Here is a 22,140-nt window from a genome sequence, read left to right as displayed (position 1 = left end):
GCCTCAGTATACGCAGGGATGCAAAATGCATTAGAGACATGCTTTATAAGCGCTAAGAGATGTGCGAGCTGTTGTACAGGCCACCATCAGGTGGAGCTTTTAGACTCATCACAGTCCTTTCAGGGGACTTACTCCGAAGTTACCGAGTCCTATTCGAAGCATTTGCGCACAGTTATTATCGAAGGTGTGAGAAGTTTCATGTTCTATCTGAAGAGACATCGCAAGCATAATTTGTCGCTGCATTGTGCAGTTTAGTCCATGTAATCAATTTGACGATGTCGTGGAACCCTAGAGCCATAGTTTATTCGCAATTTGCTGCAGAAGAGAAAATCGTAATGACGTACTACTGGCTTCCAACGTGTTTTCATAAAACCTTCAACTTCGTTTTATCCCCAATTTCATGGTTTATATTGCCTTTTTGTTCGTGTGCGGTGTTTACCGGTGAAACATGCCAGCAGTCTCCTAAATGTATACCCCTACGGACTTACAGGTAAGTATAAATTTCATGCGCACCGGTTCAATGATTGGTATGTATCTTTCTGCTTCTCCAGCATTCATCATTTGCTGAATGATTGCACGTATACGGTAAGGGCTGACCGGCCTTAATATTACATCTCACCGTCGTACATCATTAATAACCTATACCAAAGCTGGTGTTATGTTGCTTTATAGAACTGGTGTTAAGTTGCTCTGCGGAACTGATTTTCCCTTCAGTTTGAGAATGGCGCCCCATCCTCGTATACAGTCCGCACTAATGCATTTGTCAAGACTGTTTGCCGACACGGACATGAGCGCACGCTACTTCCTGGTGCGAGAACAAGCCATCCGTAAGCTGGCCGAAAGGGATGTGAACACGTGACGGTCGCCCGTGTCAACAGGAACGCACGCAATCTACACTTTCCACTTGGCGCCCTTGCAGTATTCTCACGATCGAAACACAAACGAGACAAAGGTGCCGAAGCATATTGCCAAAACAAGAGACGAAAGAACAACGAAAGGCGTGCCCAGGTTATGTTAAACACGGCAAGGCGTTTACGGCGCTGCTTGGCAAGCGATTGTGTACTCGCAACAAACAAGTTTGGCTTTCTCCCTCTTCACCTGCCGTTTGTGATGGATGATGGCGGAGGCGTTTCGTGTTTCCCGCTTATTTTTAAAACTAAAAAGAAACTAAAAAGAAACAGGATGAGAGGGGAGGAGAGAAGCGCATCACTATGCTGCTGCGCTCTTCTAACACCTTCGCATACACGAAACATATTTCACTTGAAAAGAAAAATGAGAAAGAAACCCCGATGCGTTCTTTTTATGGGAGCAAGCCCTTCTTCCCGTTGCTCACTTATCGACAACATTCCATCATGCACGCGGCGAAAAAGAAAGCAACACCACCTGCTGCCTTCGGTGGCATTTACCCGCATTCAATGGGAGCAAAGGCTTTCTGGCTAATTGGCCCGCGCAACCTGTGCCACGATTCCACGCAACTTCTTTCTGCTCGATTGGTTTCTTCTGAGTAAGAATTTGGTGCGCTAATAGAAAGGGATTTGCGCGGAACATTTTTGTGTTCTCAACAGACGAGGGAAATATTCGTGCGGCTGCCAACACTCGTGAACACACACAGAGAAAACTAAAAAAGAAATATCGTGCTAAGACGTGATTAGGCACTCCATTCTAAGGAAACGTATTCGCTCATGCTGGACTATATGTTTCGCTTGGACTTGGAGAGACCCTTTAAAGAACTCCACGTACCGTTCGTGCCCCAATATGAAACTGCACGTATCTCTGATCTCGTTCATAACCTTTGCGGTCATGTTGCGGCGATTTTACTAGGGGCACTACTTGTAAAGCATGCCGACAACGCGTATCTATTAAGCACAGGGTTTGATGCCTGATTGTTATTTCTTCGGACGTGCATAGCTTTGCGTTGAAGACACGTCCCTTTCACACGACCCACTAGAAACTGGTGGCTAAAGAGGAAGCGCAGCGCTACCGAAACGGCGACCGCTACTTGTCGCGTCTGTGTCCCGCGAGAGTACATAACGCAGTATCGCAAGCCTACAAGTAGCGAAAGTGCTCGGCCATTGTCGCGTCGTATGGTTGTTGGCCTAGCAAGGGGGAAAGGGGGGGGGGGGGGGGGGGAGGGAGATGGGCACTTCCCCCACACAGCCCAGCCGTGTAGTGGCACCCCGTGACGCTTCATGACACAGGAGCCGGCCTGAAGCGACGGTGGCACTAATTCGGAAAGCCGTTCTAGTGTATACGCAATTAGTGTTTCCGGCCTAACAGACGCGCTGCGAGCAGCGCCGTCCGCCCGGTGCCGTAATGAAGCGGCTCCGTAGACGCGCAGCCGTGCCCTGCTGCAGCAAAAAGCGCCCGTCGCTGGCGAGGCAAAATGGCCCGTATATATATTGAAGTCTTCTAATTGCGCGCTCGTGGCCGAACAGGTAATTATTGCGAGATGTACGTGACGCCCGCACTCACGTGATCCCGCGCGGCGGCCAATGGAGGAGGCACAACAGATGTCCTTCCCCTTTTCGCGGCTTTGCCTGCGATCGTGGCCCGCCGGTGTGGCTGCTGGCGCTTTGGTTCGCTGTGCGTGCGTTTTTGCCCCCTTCTTTTTGCGTCCGTTCCTCGCCAAGCGGAGAGAACCGACCCGGCGACTTTTGGAGCGAGCTGTTCGATAGGCTGTGTCACGTACGGCGCTTCATTTCCTAATGGCCGAGCGCCCGGGCCCCGCTGCCATGGTCGGCCGCCCCGATGCTTCCGGCCCCGCTTCCAGGGGACGCTCGTACGGCGTTGGACCGAGCACAGCGAAGCGACGCACACGAGCTGGCATGAGCGCGGACCCACTGCTGTCCGCCGACCAGACTCGCTGAGCAGCCGCGGGCACAGCGACCGATGTGGCTGAGGTAGTCGCCTCCTCTCCCCACGCGTTCAGGCTACTTGGACATGCCAGTTTCGGTTCGGAAGGCCGCTTCGACACGAAACTCGAGCATCGTAGCGTATTCCGAAGGATTGCGTTCGTACTGCGGCTTGGTCAGCGCAGTCTACGGGGCTGATTCCGTGCGAATGCTTGTCTTGAATTGACTCATACACTTTATGTTTGAGTACTTTTTTTTTTCTGTGACATCGCCCGCATAGTAAACGTAGGACTCCAAACTGAAATCATTTGGAGGACCCCAAAGACTTCGACGTACCTACGACATAGTTAGTTTATTTACCGCATTATTATTATACTGCATTATTGGAACGGGTTTTCTTTGTGGCATAATAGTGAGTTCATTTTTATAGGTATTGGTTTCACATCTAGATGGTAATAAATGAAACACATCGCTGGGCCTGTTGTTTCTTATTTGGGGATACGTAAGTTACACTAAGGTCGCAAAAATTATTTCAGCCCATTCGCATAACGGGATGTTATTAATTATTAGTGCCCGTGTTGCCTACTACAGTAGACTCTGGAATCATGTTATTTTTTCCCGACTCTGCCACTGTGTTCGTAAGGGCTTCTTGTCTTTGAGACTTTTTGATACCCACGGCCAAGAGATGCTAGTGGGGCACCAAACGCAATTTAACTTCCCCCTATGCATCACTTCAGGCTAAACGTGGTGTGGAGTACAGTTTGGGTGCCCCAGCATGGTTCCACTTACATTAGAGCCATTTAGACGATTTGAAGGCTTTAGAGCCCCGTAGCAGGTCCTCCAATTTCTTGAGCATTCAATTTTGACGGCACAAGGCCTCAAAGGGACCGGGCAATACAGACCACGACTTCTGTCGTCGTACTTTTGTAAGGTGGGAATGTCTGAAGTGGAAAAGGAGCTAAACCAACAAGTCTAGCGAGGCTGGGCCTGCGCAAGTTACTGCGCATGCTAGAAGCCTGTTTCCTCCCGTAGTGCTGTAAAGGTGTGCTCCAGTCTGTACAAGCCGCACGTGTATTCCTCCGCGGCAGTTAAGTTGTTCATTAAACGAAAGCCTCAAAGTGACAATACTCCTCGTTTCTGAATACCCTGGGCCTCGAGTTCAACGGTGAGGCATTCTGGAAACGCTGCGAATCGGCTAGTCGACGTAGTGTTTTGTTCTCGTCGATATTGTGAGATGTAGCAAGTTGTTCCAATAATACATCAGGAGTGTTTCAGAATGTCAGGTTATTCGCCCAGCTGAATTAAAAAGTTGTGCACGAGGCAGCAGATTAGGGAAGTGCACAGGACGAGCTTTGGTCTTCTACTTTTTCGTCTGCCATTCCGAGTGTTACTACCCAATAAGCGTTGGATTGCGCAGGCCAAGCATTTCGGGACATGGAACAAGTTCCAGCAGTAGTTAATCGCTCTCCAGTACCGAAAACAGACGACGGGGGTAAAAGGCTAATGTATTCGTGATAAATGAGTTTCATTAATGGCTTGTAAAGGTTCCTGAAAGACGAAATCTGCAGCTCCTGGGGAAAGGAGTTGTGGCAACACGAGGCAATGAAAACGCCGTGCCACATAACAACTCATATATTTAGAACACGTCAGCAGCTGGCGGGCCAGCGGCAGCTATGCCTGGCCGACCGCCCGGAGTTCTTAGGAGCACTGACCGCTCGCGCCTCGAGGCTCGCGCAGCGAGCCTCAGAGCGGTGCTTTGTCGTCTCCATCTTCATCAATGCTGCTACAGAGTTTTGATGATTGATTACGCGTAAGCTCTGTAGTATTTGCTAACTTTCTTTGCTCAGTGAGTATATACAATGCAAAAGCTCGCTGTGTGCAAAATGTGGCGTCTAAGAAATAGTTCAACTAGCTTTCTTAATGGCGCACTTTTTGCCCAAGTAAACAGGAATGATTATGATATCCCCACGCTGGTGTGTCCCGTCTGTTCGCGGTATTACGTATAATTTCTTAAGGAAAACATTAGAACCCGAAGTGAGGCAAAAACATCGCGAAAATGAGCCTGTGCAGCAGAAATCTCCGTTGCCGCGGAAATGAAGGCATACTGCCGGTCTATGTCCCCAGTGTCACTTTAGATGAGCGAAAGAGCTTGAGTATAATGGGCATCGTGTAGGTGCTGACGTTTCCAGCAATTATGGGGGCGGTTTAACCAGGCTAAAGCGACGAGCCTCAAAAAGCGGACGTAGTAAAAATAGCGCGTTGGCCGTTCTCTCCTCAGGCATGCCGCCACTCCCACCTTCTCTAAAAACTGTGGGATTGAGTAGCTGCGAAAGCGGGGTAATAATGCTTATTCCTGAATAAGGCACTGCCCAGCTGATAGACAGTGTTTGCATAATAGACATGCGCTACTGCATGGTTTAACCGGAATGCAAAGCAATGCTGATCGTTTTCGACGTAAGGAGCGAAGCGAACGTTTTTGAAGGGATAGCTGCAGTGTTTCCCTTATGCTTCATCTACGTTTATAAGAGGCGACATTTTCTGGGGAAAATGAATAAAAGCTGGAACCAGAGAGGACAATTAGGTTGCGATTAATCATTATTCTGCAGATATATAGATCATTTTTGCGGGGAAGTTAACGCGATAAAAAGGAAGCATGTTGGCCATACTGAGAAGCATGGTAGCGAGGTTCGTTACGGAAAACCCACAGGAAAATGATGGATAAAAAACAAAGGCAACAGGTACCCTTCATGCGTATTTGGCAAACAATGTTATCTTCGAATAGCCATGTCAAAGGCGTTAAAAGAGTTAAACGCCACCACCGGACGGTAAGCTCTCTGGCCACATGCAAGCTCTACTGGTGGGTGCAGACACCTGCAGTCGCTTTCGTCCAGAAAGTAATCTTTCTGATCGCAAGCGCCTGAATCTTAGAAACGCAATGTGCACACCACACACGAACAGAATTGCGAAACTGACCCAGTGGATGAAGATATGGCACCAACTCCAACGTTTGTGACAACTTGTGCTTCATACCACGTAAAACAAACCGGCTGCATGCGTGCCTCGTAAAGGCGTGTATGTATAAAAGTAAATTACACATCGGCATTGCGACATTTAAGCCGATTATAACCTGATGACTGCGCGGCAAACATACGGCGACATTTGCACTATTTGAAAAAACAAACAAACAAAAAGGCGGTATGAAAACCCAGGAAGATGGTTGCAGGGCTGCTTTACTTTGCGGGTACACTAAATGAACCGGCTCGTAAGATCAGCTAACCGCAGTTGGCCCTCATCAACAAAAACAGCTGCGAAACGAACTACCGCTCGAACGAATATTGAGCGCGCTAAAGCGTAGAGCTGCAGGGCCTTGGCAACATTTAGCTACTCGGCTGCTGGACCCTTACGGGCTTCAGTGAGCGCCCTCGCCACAGAGGCCAGTTGTTGCTTCGGGAGGCCACTGTCACTCGGCTGCAAAGAGCGCCGAGCGTACAGTGTCTGCATGCGTCGGCCGATGTAGGGCCGGCCTCTCTCCCAGTGGCCGGCAGTGGGCGCGTGTCAGCTGATGTTTCGTGTGGGCGAGTGGACCTGTTGCGCGTGTACGTGTGCAGCGGGCGCCTATCGAGCGGGTGGGGCATAATTCGGCGCGGACACGCGACTCGGCGGCCGGTGCACTTGTGGCGCAGCGGCACTCACCGTAGGCTGGCAGGGCGACGGCGCCGCCGCGGCTGGGAGAGCTGGGCTGCGGGCTGGGCACCGGCGCCGCCTCCGTGGGGCTGGACGGCTGCCGGTACCAGCGAGGCCCACCGGTGTGGTGGTTGGCCACCGGGTACTTGACCTTCTTGACCAGGAAGGAACGTGGCATGTTGGTCGTTCGGTGGACCGCGAGTGCGCGCGATCGCTCGCCCCTTCGTCCTCTTCCTCGTCGAGTGCCGCGACTACCAACTTTCGCTCTTCATTTTCCCCCGGCCAGCCGTCGTGTCTCGAGCGCAACAACTACCCCATGGTTGCCAGAAAAGGAGAGCGCGATCCCGCCGCCGGTGCTGCCACCGCGGCCCGAGCCCTGCTGGCGAGGGGGTGGGCCCAGTGCGCGTGCGCACTCGGGAAATCTGCGTCACGGGTGATCGCTCGGGCTCTTTTTTGCCCTTCCCCGGCGCGCCCTCTCCCCGTGCCGGCGCCCTCGCCGAAATGAGTTCCCTTTTCCCTATTCAACATGTGATGTTCGCCGGCGAGGAGGCACACCGGCCTTTGAGGGACGTTGCGGGAGTCTCGCGCCGTGTCCCGAACGGGGACCAACTTTGTTTGCAGAACAAGCGCCGATCCGCTCCGATGCCGCCGGCCTTTCTCCCCAATGTTTCCATGGCGTGGCGCTGCCGCCGCTGTGGCCGGCCGCCCTTTGTTCCCGCCCAGGCTGCTGCTGCTGCTGCTGCCGCGGGATGCCCGGGCGGATGACGGAAACGGGTCCCCCCCTCGCTTAGGCCCTGCCTCGCGACGACAAGCGCCTGCCGAAGAAACGACTGCGGGCGCCGCCGCGCTAACTGCTGTAAGACGAGGGGGCCCGCTAACCAGAGCGAAGGGCGAAGTGGCACTCTCTGAAGCGCCTCTGCATAACCGAAAATCTTTTTGTTTCTTCAAGCCTGTTTGCCTTCATTTTCGACGTACCTACGTAATCTGCAGCATCCAAAAAGCAAGCGACGAAATGTATCTGTAAAGCATGCTCTAGGTAGACAACACTGCGACGTTTAAGTGCACTAAAAAATGCCAACTGATGGGCAGTTTTTGCAGCCATTGGTACGGTACTAAACGTTTCAGGTTTATTGCCTTTTATAAAGGCTTATGATCATGTTTTATTGCGAAACGACTTTGATTTTGAATTTAATAATTCGTATTTCTGTATGTTCAGAACCTGTTGCTCTGGCCTGTTGCTCAGAAGGTCGCTTTCCGGCAGCCGTCAGTGCGAAGTAATGTTCACTGATCATGCGGCCGGATTCCGAGGCACAGTTTATCTCTCATCAATCAGGTCAGGGCTTTCTGCTACTGGTACATATGTGTACGGTGCCAGGTCCCAGAATCAGTCGAACATTTTGTTTTCCCCGTTGCCGCCTCTTGGAGGAGCCGATTAACCATGCGGGACTGAGGCTTTCTATGCCCGTCGTTCAGTTTTTTGTTGCCGTAAATCTGGGTTGCGTAAAAAGAGAGATTCATAATTTTTTTCAAGCATGTTTCTACGAGAGGTTACTTGAATAGATAGGGGAGTCATAATTATTGGGTAGTTCGGAATTTCATCGAAGTTCACTTAATTTCTTTTAACGCCGATATTTTGGTCTCTGGAAAGTAATTTCAATGTATTAGGTCCAACACCAGTACAGTAAGCGTTTATCCCTGGCCAATCCCCCCACGTGGGTACGTGGCAGACATTTGAAGTAAATCAACCCCCCCCCCCCCACAACCGTCATCGTCGTCGTCGTCATCATCATAATCATCACCATCAGCATCATCACAGGCAGCCTCGGTGCCGCGCATCTCGCGAAGAGAGTTGCGTCCCTCACAAAGTCTAGCTTTCAGGGGATCGTTATTTGACCGTGAGAAGGACACTAAAGATGTTGTTGTAGGGCCTAATGCAGCTTCACTGTCAAGAACTAGCAGAAATAGAAAATTTCCCCTGTACCTGCGTCTTCGGTTCTGAAAAAGCCGACCTACTAACAAATCTGGCACTAGGCTTCAAAAATCAAGGGCAAACTGAACAAATTTCTTTCAAACTCATTGTTAAACTGGCAGCTCGGCGATCGTTAGCCCGTGTTTGTGGGTATCGTGAAATGCTGAGTGCTTGAGCACTTACGTTGTGCGACGTAAAACAATCGCAGTGCACGCTGTAGTGAATGATGGGCAGGAAAAATGCAGATTCATAGTGTAGGCTTTACTTTCAAAGGAACGATTCGCGTAGTCTCCAACAAAACGAGAAAGAATAGTGCTTTTCTGTGTCCGTCGTAGAGGTCATCCGGCCAACTTCATCGTATAGAATGCTAAAGCTTTTCAGCTAGCAAGAATCAGTTTTGTTGTCCTTGAAGGATTTCTACCACTTAAAGGAGCCATGAAGAGAAAACACAAGTTTGGTTCATTCAAAAGGTTGCCTCGTTAGAATCATGCTGACACCACTTTTAACGTAAACTTCGCTCAAATAAGCTACATAGTTAAGAAAAAAGGGAATGGCCATGCGACCCATTAGCTCATTTCCCGCAACAGAACCTATGATGTCATACCAGCCAGCTGTGCGATTGGCTGAGGACGGCAAAAGCAAACGAAGATTAGGCAGAGCTTATAAGCTTGCCGAACGAGCTATTTGCGCCTAAATTTAGGCCACATTCTTTTTAAAGGCGTAAGAATGGTGGGACAAACAGTGGAAGTTACGAAAGCACACGTAAACATAGAAGTACCGATGCGTACTGCTGTTGGTACTGCGCGCACTATGCTTGGTTTAGCTGCACAAGACTGCGGTACTTTGGGGTTGTCTCAGACGACACTGGCCGATGGACACAAGCAACGGTGTCTTACGGGACCATATTTGTCGAGAGAGCACTATGTTTAACGAAACGATTATTTTCTCCCTGAACAAAAACAAGCCAGATTTAAATACGGTCAAAAGCAAACCAAAGGCAGAAAACGGCTTGCCACGGTATGGTGGCGCCATCAAGGTTCACTAACGGTACACCAAGCTTCTCAATTGGCTGCAGAGCGGTCGGTTCCTGTGATGTCATTGCAGACCACGCAAACGCACGATTAAGCGGGCAAATCAAAATTTTAACTTAAATTAATTCATTTCCCAGTAAATAAAGCATCATTTGCATTCGGACAAACACTGCGGGCACCATAAAACACGACATCTTTCGAATATTACAAACTTGTATTTTGTCTTCATGGCTCCTTTTAAATGCTACAGCAAATCAGAACAAACGAATAAACACACGTTCATTGAAAAAAATTGCACCATCAGTGCCCAAAAATGGGCACTGATTGTAGGGTTTAACGCGCCGACGCAACGCAGGCGATGAGGCGCGCCGTAGTGGAGGGCTCCGGATTAATTTTGACCACCTGGGGATCTTTAAAGTGCGCCGAAATCTCGTACACACGGGCGTTTTTGCTTTTCGCCTCCATCAGAAAAGCGGCCGCCGCACTATTAAAAATTTGGGAGGCTGTACATGTACCACTACAGAGAGCCTCATCTTTATAACATTTTGTGAGGTGAGGTTCCCGTTTTGACGACGACGACAACGACGACAACCTCGCGGAAACATACCCACGCAGTACTCGTGCGGGGATTGCCCTTAGTGTGGCTGCGCTGAACGTGGCAAGCCACACGAGGGGCTGACGTGGGCCAATGGGAAGTGGCCACAAGCGAAGATCGGTGGAGGCGAGGGGAGAACCGAGGAGAACGCCGGGAGGAGTGGACGGAGCAGGTTCGTGGAGCGGGACTTCCAGGTGGAAGACTCGAAGCTCGTCGGGTTTTCGGGACCCGAGCTCAAGAGGGGTCTACCTGGCGCCTTGGCATCCTGGAGCCCAGGCGCGACTCCTGACTCGTTGAGGCGCGCAACGTTGGCGTACTCCAGCGCTGGGACGACCCGCCGCCTGCTGCCCGTCGGCGACCGGCAGTGCACGGTTGCATCCTGCCCGCTGCTACAGGGCGCCGCATCGTGAGCGGCTACCAAGCAGACCGTTGTATACGAGGAAAACGGTGCGTCTTCCTCGTCGATACTCCGGCGTGCGCGACGCCGTCGTCATAGCCCCGCAACGCCACACCCCGCCTCGTCCCCAGCACCCACGACGCCCTGCGGACGGCGTCTCATCGCCCTGAATGTTTGGTGGGGACTTTTCTTTGTATTTTCTTTAGAACTGGTGGTTCTCAGAGTTACGTACATTTGGCAGACCTTTGAATTGTAATTGGCTTTCGGGTGTAATCTGTTGTGGTTTGATGTTTATTGTGTTTTTCTAAGAATATATATTTCTTTGTGCCGTTACCAAGCGCCCTCGTCTAATTATTGGCACTGTGGCAGGTCCCAGTCGCTACAGAACACCTGAAAGAACCTGCGAGGGAGTTTCCCTTCCCCCACACATTTACGTGAGCGCTCCAAGAAAGGCCTCTGTCGACAACTATGCCGAGAAACATGTAATTTCTCACATAAGACACCCTTTCGCCATTAATATACAAAAACTATGAGTACATAGGCTTTCGTGTAAACGCAAGCACTGCACATTTGCTGCTGAATATTTCCAACTGCCTAAGTAGATACGAGGTCGTCAAGTCAGGAAGTCGAGCCAATTAGTGTAAGGTTGAACAGTGCAGGCCTCAGGATGCCTCGTTGGGGAACACCATGGTGAGTATAGTGAGCTGATGTGGGTCCGTCTGCTGTAATTGCAAAGAATGACCGCCCCGTGAGGTAGTTCCATATCCACTGGCAGAGCCGGCCACCGAGCCCCACAGCCTCTAGTACTTTAAGAATCTCATCGTGCTCCACGTTATCATAGGCCCCGTTAACATCGAGGAACAACGCAGCACATATGCGCTTCACACGTTTCCGCGGCTGCACAGAAGTCCCCAAATCAATAACACAGTCAATGAATGAGCGCCCACGACGGAATCCATCCATGTCATCAAAGTAGACGTTGAAATGCTCCAGGAACCACTCCAGACGTGCAAGAATGATTCACTCCACCAGCTTTCCAACAAAACTCGCAAGTGCGATTGGTCGGTATGCCACTGGATCCAGCATAGATTTTCCGGGCTTCAGAAGCGGAGCGAGGCGACTAGACTTCCATTTTTGGGAAGCGGAACTATCACACCATAGTTCATTGAAATATACTAACAAGGCTTGTCGGGCATCCTTGCCAAGGTGACTGGGAGCAGCATATGTGACTCAATCAGGCCCAGGAGACGGAGATCACCTGCATGCAGCCAATTCCGCCTCCAGTTCTTCCGTGCAGAATGGGACGTCCGTCCTTGAATCCCGCGATGCAGGGATGTCACTGGTGAGCAATAGTCCAGAAGGCCCTGCTCCCCTGGCTATCCCCCTGGCTATCCTTGGCCACTTCGAGCTCTCGGTGAATAGCCAGGGCCTTGAATTGGGAGCGCTGCTGTACGGGAGCCATTAGCAGTCGCGCAGTTTCCCATGTCTTGGACAAAGGCTTGCGAGGGTCGAGCGAGTCGCAAAAAGATTTCCAACGTTGCGCTTGCACTTGGGCAATGCGTCGCTGGATCTTTTGCGTTCGTCTGCAAATTCTTATATCTTCGAGACATTTCCTTCGCCGGTATCTGTGTTCGGCGTGGCGACGAACAGCCCATAGGCTCTCTAGCTCCACGTCAAACTCGGTCACATTGGGAGACAACCGGACAGAGCGATTGCAGGCTTGCAGTGTGTTTCCAATGGCAAACTCTAGATTTTCGAGCTCATCACTCCGGTAATTCTCTTCCATTCTTGATTTGAACTTCGACCAATCGGTTACCCGAATAACATATGGATCGAAGGAATATCGTAATCGATTTAAATAGGTCAGAATGTGGTCGGTTCCTTGAGTGTCTATGTCTGGGAACCACTGTGCACGAACTGAAAAGCATCGTTTGATTGATTGATTGTAGAATTTAACGCGCCGACGCAACGTAGGCGATGAGGCGCGCCGTAGTGGAAGGCCCCGGATTAATTTTGACCACCAGGGGATCTTTAACGTGCGCCGAAATATCGTACACACGGGCCTTTTTGCTTTTCGCCTCCGTCAGAAAAGCGGCCGCCGCGGTCGGGATGCTAACCCGCGACCTCATGCCGATAGGCATCGTGACACAGACGCTAAGTCTAAACAACTGCAGTAGGTCGTTCACGTAAATAAGTGGGCCTTTCGTCGTTTAGAAAGCACAGCTTATGGTCTGAGGCAAAAGCTACCAGGTTCCGACATCGCCTGTTTGTGTTTAGGCTTCCCCAAAGCATGTGGAGTGCATTAAAATCACCGATAACTATCCACAGACCCGCTGTTGTGTTTAATATTTCTTCCAGCCTATTGCGTTGAAAGCGAGATGTCGGGTGTATGTGCGCACCCACAAGAGTGAAAGTGAGCAGGCGCTTTCTGATGGTGAGACAGACGTACTCATTGCCCCTATAAGTTTGCACAAAATGGTGAACGTAGCAGAGTTCACACCTGATGAAAACAGCGACTCTGCTGGGCTCCCCGAATGTGGCTGATATAATAAGTTCATAGCCAGATATCCGAATAGGTTTGGATATGTTCGGTTCGCAGATGACGAGTACAGGAATAGACTTCATAAACACAAACTGGCGAAGATAAGAAATACGGGACATTAGACCTCGGCCGTTCCACTAAAAATGGCAGCCTCTTTGATGTCCGCACTCAAAGAAGAATGTGCGTCCACCGTAGACCTCGCTTATCCGAGGCTTGTAAGTACTGGATCCTGGGCCTCCAGTATCTGAAGTGCACTCAACGCAGATAGTCTATTCAGACTGGTGAGAAGTGCGCGAATGGCACTCATGAGGGACCTCATGGCCGCGACCGCTTGCCGATCTGGAGACGTAGCCGGGGCGGAAGATCTCGTGACTGTCTTCAGCACTGGACGTTAGGGCTCAGTCGGAGGTATAATCGGTGACAGTGGGGGCCACGTGTCAACCGGCGATGTTTGTTGTATCTTGTTGCGACACCTCCGCGATTCCTGATAGGCTGGAGGCGGCGGAGGTGGCGGTGGTCGCGGGGGCAGCGGTGGTGGAAGTATATAGTAGCTGCACTGCTAGTGGCGGAGCCACTTGCATAGAGGCGTTTGTTAGAAAACGGCCAGCTTTCTTTGAAGACCTCTGGCGTTGAGACCGGTGGCGCCGCTGCTGTCGTACCGTCGCGGCAGCCTCTTTGTGCGTGGAGTGGTCCCTTACCATCTTCTTCAAGACAGCGACCCCCCTTTTCATACGTAGACACTTCTTCGATGAGGAATCGTGAGGTCCCTCAAAGTTGGCGCACTTGAGGATACCTTCACTGCTGTCGCTGGCCTTGTGGGGCCCAGTACATTTGGGACATAAAAGGGCGCTCCCGCAGACTGCAGCGACATGGCTAATCTTCAGCACTTGTGGCAGTGGAGGGGTTTTGGCACATAAGGTAGGACAGGTTGACGGAAATGACCCACGTTAAAATGAACGGGAGACTGTCGCCCCTGAAAATAATCTTCAGGCCCCTGGACGTACCAATGCGGCTTACTTGTTTGATGACAATACCTTGATCTGCAGGCTTGGTTAGTATTGGCCGGTCCTTCTCAGGGATAGACGCATCGGCGTCATAAATGACGCCTACCGTCGTGTATACTCGTACGGAGTGGCATGGGCTTGCCCTTTTATGTCTTGCAGTTACGGAATCTTCCGCAAAACCATAGACTCCGATGTTCCGCCGGAAATTTATCCTAACGTCCTTGACCTCACCGAGCACAGCAGCTTCGAGGAACGCGGAGACTGCTTGCTTGTTGAGCATCCTAAGTTGTCCGCCTTGGCCTCCGGCACGAACAGTATCGTGTACTCAAGGTGTTTAGGCACGGGCTTCACAGTCGAGGTGCTCGATCGCGAAGAAGTCGTGAGGTGCCTTCTTGTCACCTCTTTTCCCAAGTACAGTTGAAATCCATCGCTGGAGTCCTCGTCACTGGGCGCTGAGTAGAGCTCGGCGTCCTCGCTGTCCGCGTCAGCTGGGAGGCTGACGCACTTACTGAAGGGGGTGCCCGCCGGTGGATCGACGTCGAACGGTTCCTCCGGGGGGTCTCCGTCCATCAACCCTCGGACAGAAGCGGTGCCTTGTTGGTTGAGCGTAAAAAAACCGCAAAATATCGCGGACGAAACAAGCTACAAGAGGCACTTCTTCGTCCCACAGGATAATGTGCAGCATTATTATATCGATCAGACCACACGGTAATGTTCAGGTTTATTCTGTGGACCGTACCACGGTACAGTTGATCCTTAATTATTCGCCTAAAGCAACCTAAAAGATACCAATCCAGGCTTATTTACAGAAATAATGCGTAGAATTGACTGAAGAGTACAGGTTACAGCTAAAAATTCACTTGGGAAAAAAACTATATAACTGCTGGAACTCTAATCCAGGGCGTTAGCACCAAAACCCATAAGTCTACCACTGCACCACGGAAGCCGACGAGCGAAACCCTTTTAGCAGCAGCTCAAAGCAGGACATAACCGTGAGGTCTGGACCACAAAATAAATCTGAACATTATCCTATCCTACGGTCTGGTCCACACAATAGGCAGTGCGTGCATTTTTTCCCAGTCGCTAGAGAGCCATATTTTATTTCCTTTTCACTTTTATGTGTGCGTCTTTCCATCTGATTTTTATCGTATTAATAAAGCGTACCGATTTGCTATTTTTTTTTTTGCTTCTGTGTTCCAACTCATTCCTTCTTTATTCTTGACGCCGGTGGTCTTTATAGTAACCTGCAATTATTCCATCCCACTAATATATACTAGATGGAAGCCTGGCGCTAGTGCCCAGGCGAGCCGTCTTTCTACAAGCCAAGCGTGCCATCGAAGACTCCGGAAAAGTGTTTCATTTTTACTTGACACGGCTCGCAAACAAGCTCAAACGGTTCCTGTGCCTGCAAAAACCACAATATCGTTGTTAAAAGATTGTTACAGTTGTCTCATCAGTATAAAAGCAAAGTTCACAAAATATTTATCCATCACGGGTTCTTTTTTTTTTAAACATCCTTCAGTACGAACAAGAAATAACCATCGCCCCTGTCTTTTCTTTTGTCCTCAGAACCTAAAAGAACCTATATTGCAAGCCATGCCATGTAAGAAGGCCAAGTCAGCCCCCGTTTCCCCCGTATTATATTTGTATGACACTTACTAAGAAACAGTGCAAATTTGCATTTTCTTTGTAATTGGCTTGGCTCATAACGCTTTGCAGAGTGGGAAATCGACTCAAATGACGCGAGAACGCTGAGAAAACTATTTGCGCAGGTAGGAAATAAAAGCACCCCAGTAGCACCAAAAAGGCAAATAAAAGGCTTATTGCGCTTTAACTCTTTCTCTTTCAGCAGGACGGCTACGTGAACGTTTTTCCTGTGCCACCCCCCCCCCCCCGAAAAAAAAAAAAAAAAAAGAAGTGTACACGTTCGAGAAAACAGCACCGTGGTGAACCCACGATAACTGACGTGCAGTTCGTAATGGCAGACAACTACACTCGGTGGGGGAGGGAAGGGGGGATGTGACTACAGGCAGAAGTTTTCGCTTACTTATACCACTTTTGCAGACTGTTCTAATAATTCGTTGTTTTAAAATAGTGGGGAAGTTATTCAATGGGGTTCGGGGTCGTATTTTGAAAGCTAAAACGCTCTTTTTAATGGCTGGCTTGGTCTGTCCAAATTTCAGGCGAGAAATGTTCATGTAGTCCTCTAAAAAAGAGAGAAAAAAAAACGGAAGAAAATAAACATAGTTCCCTTTGTCATTCGTACAGCGTGTTTTTATTCCCTAGCCTTTTTCAATGAAGACTTTTCCCTATGTTTCTGTTGTATTTTACACGTTTTCACGCCACCCCCCAAAATTTTACAAGCCAAGATAATTACGAAGCTAACACAAATCTGCCGGCCCACACGGCTTCGAGCAAGTCGTTTTGATGATAGCGCCCCATTCCTGTGCATGTAGTATAGTATGCACGAAATTCTATTGATTGCTCGGATTTCGGAGGGCTTCGCTGCTTAGAACTCGGCGACAATGAATGACTCAAATGCACGTATTAATCCCACCTCAAGAAAACTTAAATAATAATTATTGACCTTATTAATTAAGCCACATTTAAAAGGCCCATTGGCTCTACGCCTTTCGTTTCCGAGTCCCACCTCAAAAAAACTTAAATATTAATTATTAAACTGATTAATTAAGTCAGATTTGAAAGGGCCATCGGCACTACGCCTTTCGTTGCCGACCCAGCAGTATCTGCTGGCGATCACATTCTTTGCAAAGAATAGTTATCTAGACATTGGAACAACGCGGGGAGCTTTAAAGCAATACGGGCATCTTCCCGCTTAACGCGAAATTTCGGCGTCGCCGGGAGCACATTGGTGGGCTCAGCAGCACTGCACGGGCCGGATTTTAAGGCCCGAGCCCAGCCCGAGCCCGCTTTGTGAAGCCCGAGCCCGACCCGGGCCCGTAACTCCTAGCCCGGGCCCAGCCCGGGCCTGGGCGTCCATAAGTGAGCCTGACCCGAGCCCGGCCCGGGCCCGTCGTCTCAAGCCCAGGCCCGGCCCGGGCCCGGTCATCTATTTTTGAGCATAGGTAGGGCCCGCGTGTGTGTGACCAGGCCCGGTCTTAGACGCTGAAGAAAATTTGTTTATTATATTTGGTTGAGTGTCCTCGTAGCGGGATATCAGACGAAGCAGCTATAGTTTGTTCAAGGACTTCATGAACTGATACAGAAAAAAATCAGGGTTTAAAAGCGCACGTAGTTTAGCTTACGCCGCCTGCAGTTCACGCCACATCGGCGTAATAACTCGTATGCTTACACGGGAGACACCACCACTTTTGATGACCATGCTCTTGGCAACTTGACGTGGTTGTCTCGTCATTAAGAAACGTCATTAAAATTAAGAAACATCATTAAAATTACAGTATAGTAACTATCAGATCTAGCAAAACATGTTTTGAAAACAATGCGTACAACTCACATCAAGAATCGCGTAAAAGTACACTCAGAATATTCATTTTAATGCTATTTTCTACACTTCACGTCGGGACTATTAACGGCCGGGCCTAGGAATTCAAGCCCGAGCCCGGCCCGGGCCCAGTGTGTCGAGCACGAGCCCAGCCCCGGCCCGCGGCATTGAGCCCGGGCCCGGCCCGGGCCCGCCAATACTCGGCTTCGGGTGGCCCGGCCCATGGGCCGGGTCGGGCCCGGGCTGTTGGGCCGGCCCGGGCTTGTGCAGTGCTCTAGGCTCAGGAGTAAGGAGAGCGAGCCGTAGTGGCACTTGAGGCTGCGGTTCAGTTGACTCTCTGACGTTTCTGTCAATTTCACGGCCCTTGAAAATTACGCCAGAGCAGCTTTAACCCCCCCCCCCCCCCCCCCCCCCCCGTTTTATGTGTGACCTGGCCAGCGCGAGTCATCAATAAGACGCCGTTTTGGTGTTTCGAACGTTCAGACGCGAGGCATATTGGCGAGGAGATCGTCCTATAGGGGGCGCCACTGCAGCTAGGGGGCGGACGGTCATATTTCTAGAGTGGAAATTAGCGACCAAAATACACGGGTTTGTATAGGGCACTGACCGGTACCGCAGGTGGGAAATGATGCGCGGTGTTGCAGTGAAAATCTGCGGCACACTCATTAGACATTCGCCTGCATTGCTTTCCGCAACCCTACACCCAACGCAAGCTCTGCATATCAAGGCTGAAATTTTCGGTGAATGTTGGACTCGGCCTGCAGTAGACACTTCACTGCAGAGTGCTTCCGGCATATCTCACACGGAAACAGTAATAACAGCAGGTAAATCGCTACAGACACGAAAAGCCGGCCTAGAAGACTTTACAAACATTCTCGGCGGTGAAAAAAACAACTTAAAAGAACAGCTGTTCCATCGAGCAAACTACCCGGGGTGACACGATAAGCCGGCGGAAGTTAAAAGTTTTTGGAGAATTCGCAAAGAAGGTTGGCTCTAGTTCATTTTAATGAATCAACGCATTTTAATGAAAGCTTTTAAGTTCCATACCTGCGAATTTAGTTGCGAGTAAGTGTGGCAAACGGCACCGCTTATGAAAACGATAGATACCCCACAGTGCGCGCTACGCCGAAATGAAAGTTTAACATTTTAATAACGGTGCTCTCAAAAGTTTTGTTTTCGCTAGCAACCCTCGCTTCAAAACAACGCACGCGACAGTGGTCCAAAGACGCCTTCAATGCATTAAAAATGCGTACGAGTCGCATTACCGCCGCTTACATGCAACGACCACAGGATTCAGAATAGCTGACAGGCGTCGCTAAGGCCGCCGGTAAAACAAGCTGTCGCGTATCCAAAACTGTCAAGATACGGCTACAAAAACGTACAATTGTACGGACGAGCATAGCGCAAGAACACATAACAAGTTCTGTTTAATTTAGAACCCGTTTCTCACAGTCAGAAGCGCGGTGTTCCCGCGTAGAAACGCAAAACACACTCCCAGCGCGGACGACGACCTGTAATCCGTACAAAATAGGCAGTGCTGCACATGTCACCACGCGCTGTTGTGTGAATCGGTATCCAATGGTCATTAGACGTCGTCAGAGGGAGAGATGGCAGCGCATATAAGACGGGCGAGCTGACACGTACACGGTGATGGACCAAGCACAGGAAATCGAAGGCAAACCGCGAGGTGGATACACTGCACACCGACACAGGCCAGCTAACTCAACCGGCGATAAGCGCACACCTTCCACCCAGCCTTACTTAGCACGTCGAGAGAAAACCAGTACGTTTCAAACAGAAGCTGCCGCCGCGACACCAACGCTCATTGGTCTAAAAAATCATGTGACCCGTGGTTCTGTCCTCAAACAACTGCCTATAAAAAAGAAAGACAAATTAACGTTGAGGCAGGGAACGATTCATAGGGGGAAGCTAGCCGCCGCCTCACTCCCCCCATTTCCTTTCCCTGCACTCCGCGCTTATTTGACTGTCGGAATCCACACACACTCAGGAGGTCGCTCCTGTTTTTTGTTTCTTTCTCCTGAGCGGCAGCACGCGAAGAAAGCGGGGGCAGAGAGAGAAAGCCGAGAGGCCAGTTCGGTGGCTCCGACAGGCGCGAGCGATTACTGAACTTGGCGAAGCTTCTTTTCATGCAGATATGGTTAGTGTCGCGCGTATTGGCGCGTATATCGTCTGCAAAAGCCTTTCATGATATTTTAACTCGGCTTCTGGGTGCGACCATATGCTGAGTGTGGGCGAACACATTTTGCACCAGTTGGTGAGAACTAGTACACGGACGCGAATGCTGTTTCTTATCAACCTGTAATTTAATTCGGACGCTGAGAACTGAGGAAACGTCGGATGCTTCGCTCTTCTGATTCTTCTTTTAGTAAGTTTTCTCATGCAACAGTTGTACGCATTCCCATAGTCATGGTTAGAATTGCTGAGCGCGGCTACTCTCGTTGAGGGATGGCGGAATGTCAGGTAATTGGCGCTTTGTTTCAGACAAAACGCTGTACAATAGCCAGAAAAATCTCCTCAGGCGATGTGTGCAGTTGGACTAATTCTCTCAAATCAACATGTACTCAAAAGTGCTCCCTAGAATTGGATAAATAGCTAAATATCGGTCTCCGGAAACTCAAGGCACCTCGTCGTCTGCTTTGTTTGCTCTCAATTCAGTTTCGGGTTGGTGCCGCTAGGGGCGCCACTTTAAAACCTTCTCCCCAATACTGCGCGCATGACACTCACGAGACGTGACATCAGGCGCTCCCTCTAATGTGCTGCCACTTACTATGTGGTGGCAGTTGTGAGAACTGTGAAACTTATGATTTCCTCTCAAGCATACTTAAAGAAGAACTCCTGAGATTAGCAATAAGCAATTAAATGTTTGGATTAAACATTTTGCATTCTTTAAACTCTAATGCTGAAATACAACTTATTTTAAAGAAAAAGCGCTTGCCCAGTAAAATATAAGCCAAAAGATTTGTCGCATCAGCGGCGAACATAGCCTATTCTTGCTGCATGGAGTTGCTTCCGACATTGCTGCTTGGTATAGGTACCTGGTGCCGGACATTCCAACGGTCACGAAGGTTGGAGTCTCGAGTCGAGGCCTTCCATTGCACTTCGGGAAGGCTTGTACTCGCCTCTGTAACGAATCGTTACAGCTGGGGTGCACAATTTTTGGTAGTGGGGGAGGGCGTTCGCGCCTTCACCCTTCGCAATTCAATACAAATTCAGAATCGCGGTCATGTCTTCACATGGGTACACGAATTAACTTTGATGCAGTAGTATTAACTCTATGCGTAATTGTCCTTCGCCCGTATCGTAAGGTTGCGCCCTTGCAGTATGCATTCAAATCTGCTCGTTCGGAAAGTACGCGTTGAGTTAAATGGCGAAAACCACAGTTACAAGGTGTATGGTTTACCCAACCCTGCTCGTGTAAGACTGCGAGTTACGTATATGTCGCAAATTCACTAGGCCTTGGAAAAATTGGCCTTATGATTTTCGTGGTCAGGAAAAGGGATAATTTCCTATGAATTCAAACCCGTGAGCAAGCTCGGGGTCGTAACCTTAGTGAGGATATTTTGAAAACATTTTTTTCTAAATGTGTAACCCTTATTGCGCCTGTTTGCCCGTCGTTCGCCCATGCAAGATTAAACATTTAGTTTTGTTGATTTTTAAACTTCGGGAGTCAGAAAAAAAAAGCTCATATAGGCTATCAGGTACCTTTTGTAATCATAGACACAAAATAAGGGTGAAAGATCGGTATATTTGTTGAGAAATGAACCAGCGTAAGATGCGACTCTGCGTGTGCTGTGAATTCACTATGGCTGCCACAATTGGACGAAAATACGTCCAATTCGTCGCGGTTTTGTGCGCTGTAGCATGTTTTCACGTTCCGATGCTTGTATGTTTCGTATTTGGTTTCTGCTTGCCTACTCCCCACGGGGGCTGAAATGTCGCAGTTGAGCCAACTGTGTCCCTACGAAGTTAACTGCAATGCCACCAGCGACGACTGCAGTATCGTAAAGCTTAACTGCATGCGTTTTGTGAACTATGGTTGCGTCCTTCATTTTTCTCTGTAAAAATAAGTCCGATCCGTCGTGGCTTTGTGCATTTTTTGCACGTTTTTCGGTTTCCATGCCCGTTTGTTTATTGTCATTTCTCTCTCAGCGGAGAAGGAAAGGTCGCAGTTCAGCAGAGTGTCTTTCTTCGGCGTTCATTGCAGTGCTAGCAGCGACGATTTACATTCTCATTTTCTATGTGCAAATTCGGCCTAATGTTTTGCGGTATTTTGCGTGCGAACTTATTTTCCTGTTAGGAGTACTACCTTCAGAAGGGGACCATCTGAAGAACGCCGAAGGTCGTATACCTACAACCGAGGGCAATCCCGTGGTTCAGTTTCCCCACAATGCACTCAGGCCTGCGATCCATGCCGCCAACAAAGTGAATTTGTCGAATGGCATCGACGTGCACACCATTTGACTCAAAATGGGATCTGCGCTTTGTACTGCGCAATGCGGATCGTTATGCGTGCACTGTGTTGGCACAGCCAAGTCCGAACTTTTGAGTGAAATCGTATTCTCGACACCGCCATTCGACGAAA

At 49.6% G+C, this 22,140-nt stretch overlaps 1 protein-coding gene and 1 non-coding gene across 3 annotated transcripts in view; one reads left to right on the top strand and one right to left on the bottom strand.

The window, feature by feature from the left end:
* The window catches only part of LOC144155649 (uncharacterized), an 80,757-nt gene that overhangs the window by 36,444 nt on the left and 22,173 nt on the right, over positions 1 to 22,140 (bottom strand). Inside the window, exon 1 of one of the 2 annotated variants that reach the window (XM_077687228.1) lies at positions 6,546 to 6,830. The exons of the other annotated variant lie outside the window; for it this stretch is intronic. Coding sequence (XP_077543354.1) covers positions 6,546 to 6,714 — 169 coding nt within the window. The 5' untranslated portion in view covers positions 6,715 to 6,830. Of the gene's footprint in view, positions 1 to 6,545; positions 6,831 to 22,140 lie in introns of those variants that run through there. 2 annotated transcript variants of the gene reach the window in all.
* Positions 20,586 to 20,749, top strand: LOC144156376 (U1 spliceosomal RNA). The gene has a single exon (XR_013319766.1). It is a non-coding gene; the product is annotated as a U1 spliceosomal RNA (small nuclear RNA).

Source organism: Haemaphysalis longicornis, unplaced genomic scaffold (assembly GCF_048455015.1).
Source record: "Haemaphysalis longicornis isolate Haplotype H1 unplaced genomic scaffold, Haemaphysalis longicornis Haplotype H1 scaffold_1, whole genome shotgun sequence".
Lineage (NCBI taxonomy): Eukaryota > Metazoa > Arthropoda > Arachnida > Ixodida > Ixodidae > Haemaphysalis > Haemaphysalis longicornis.
The sequence above is the reverse complement of the archived record's forward strand: the minus strand, read 5'-3'. Positions and strand labels throughout refer to the sequence as shown.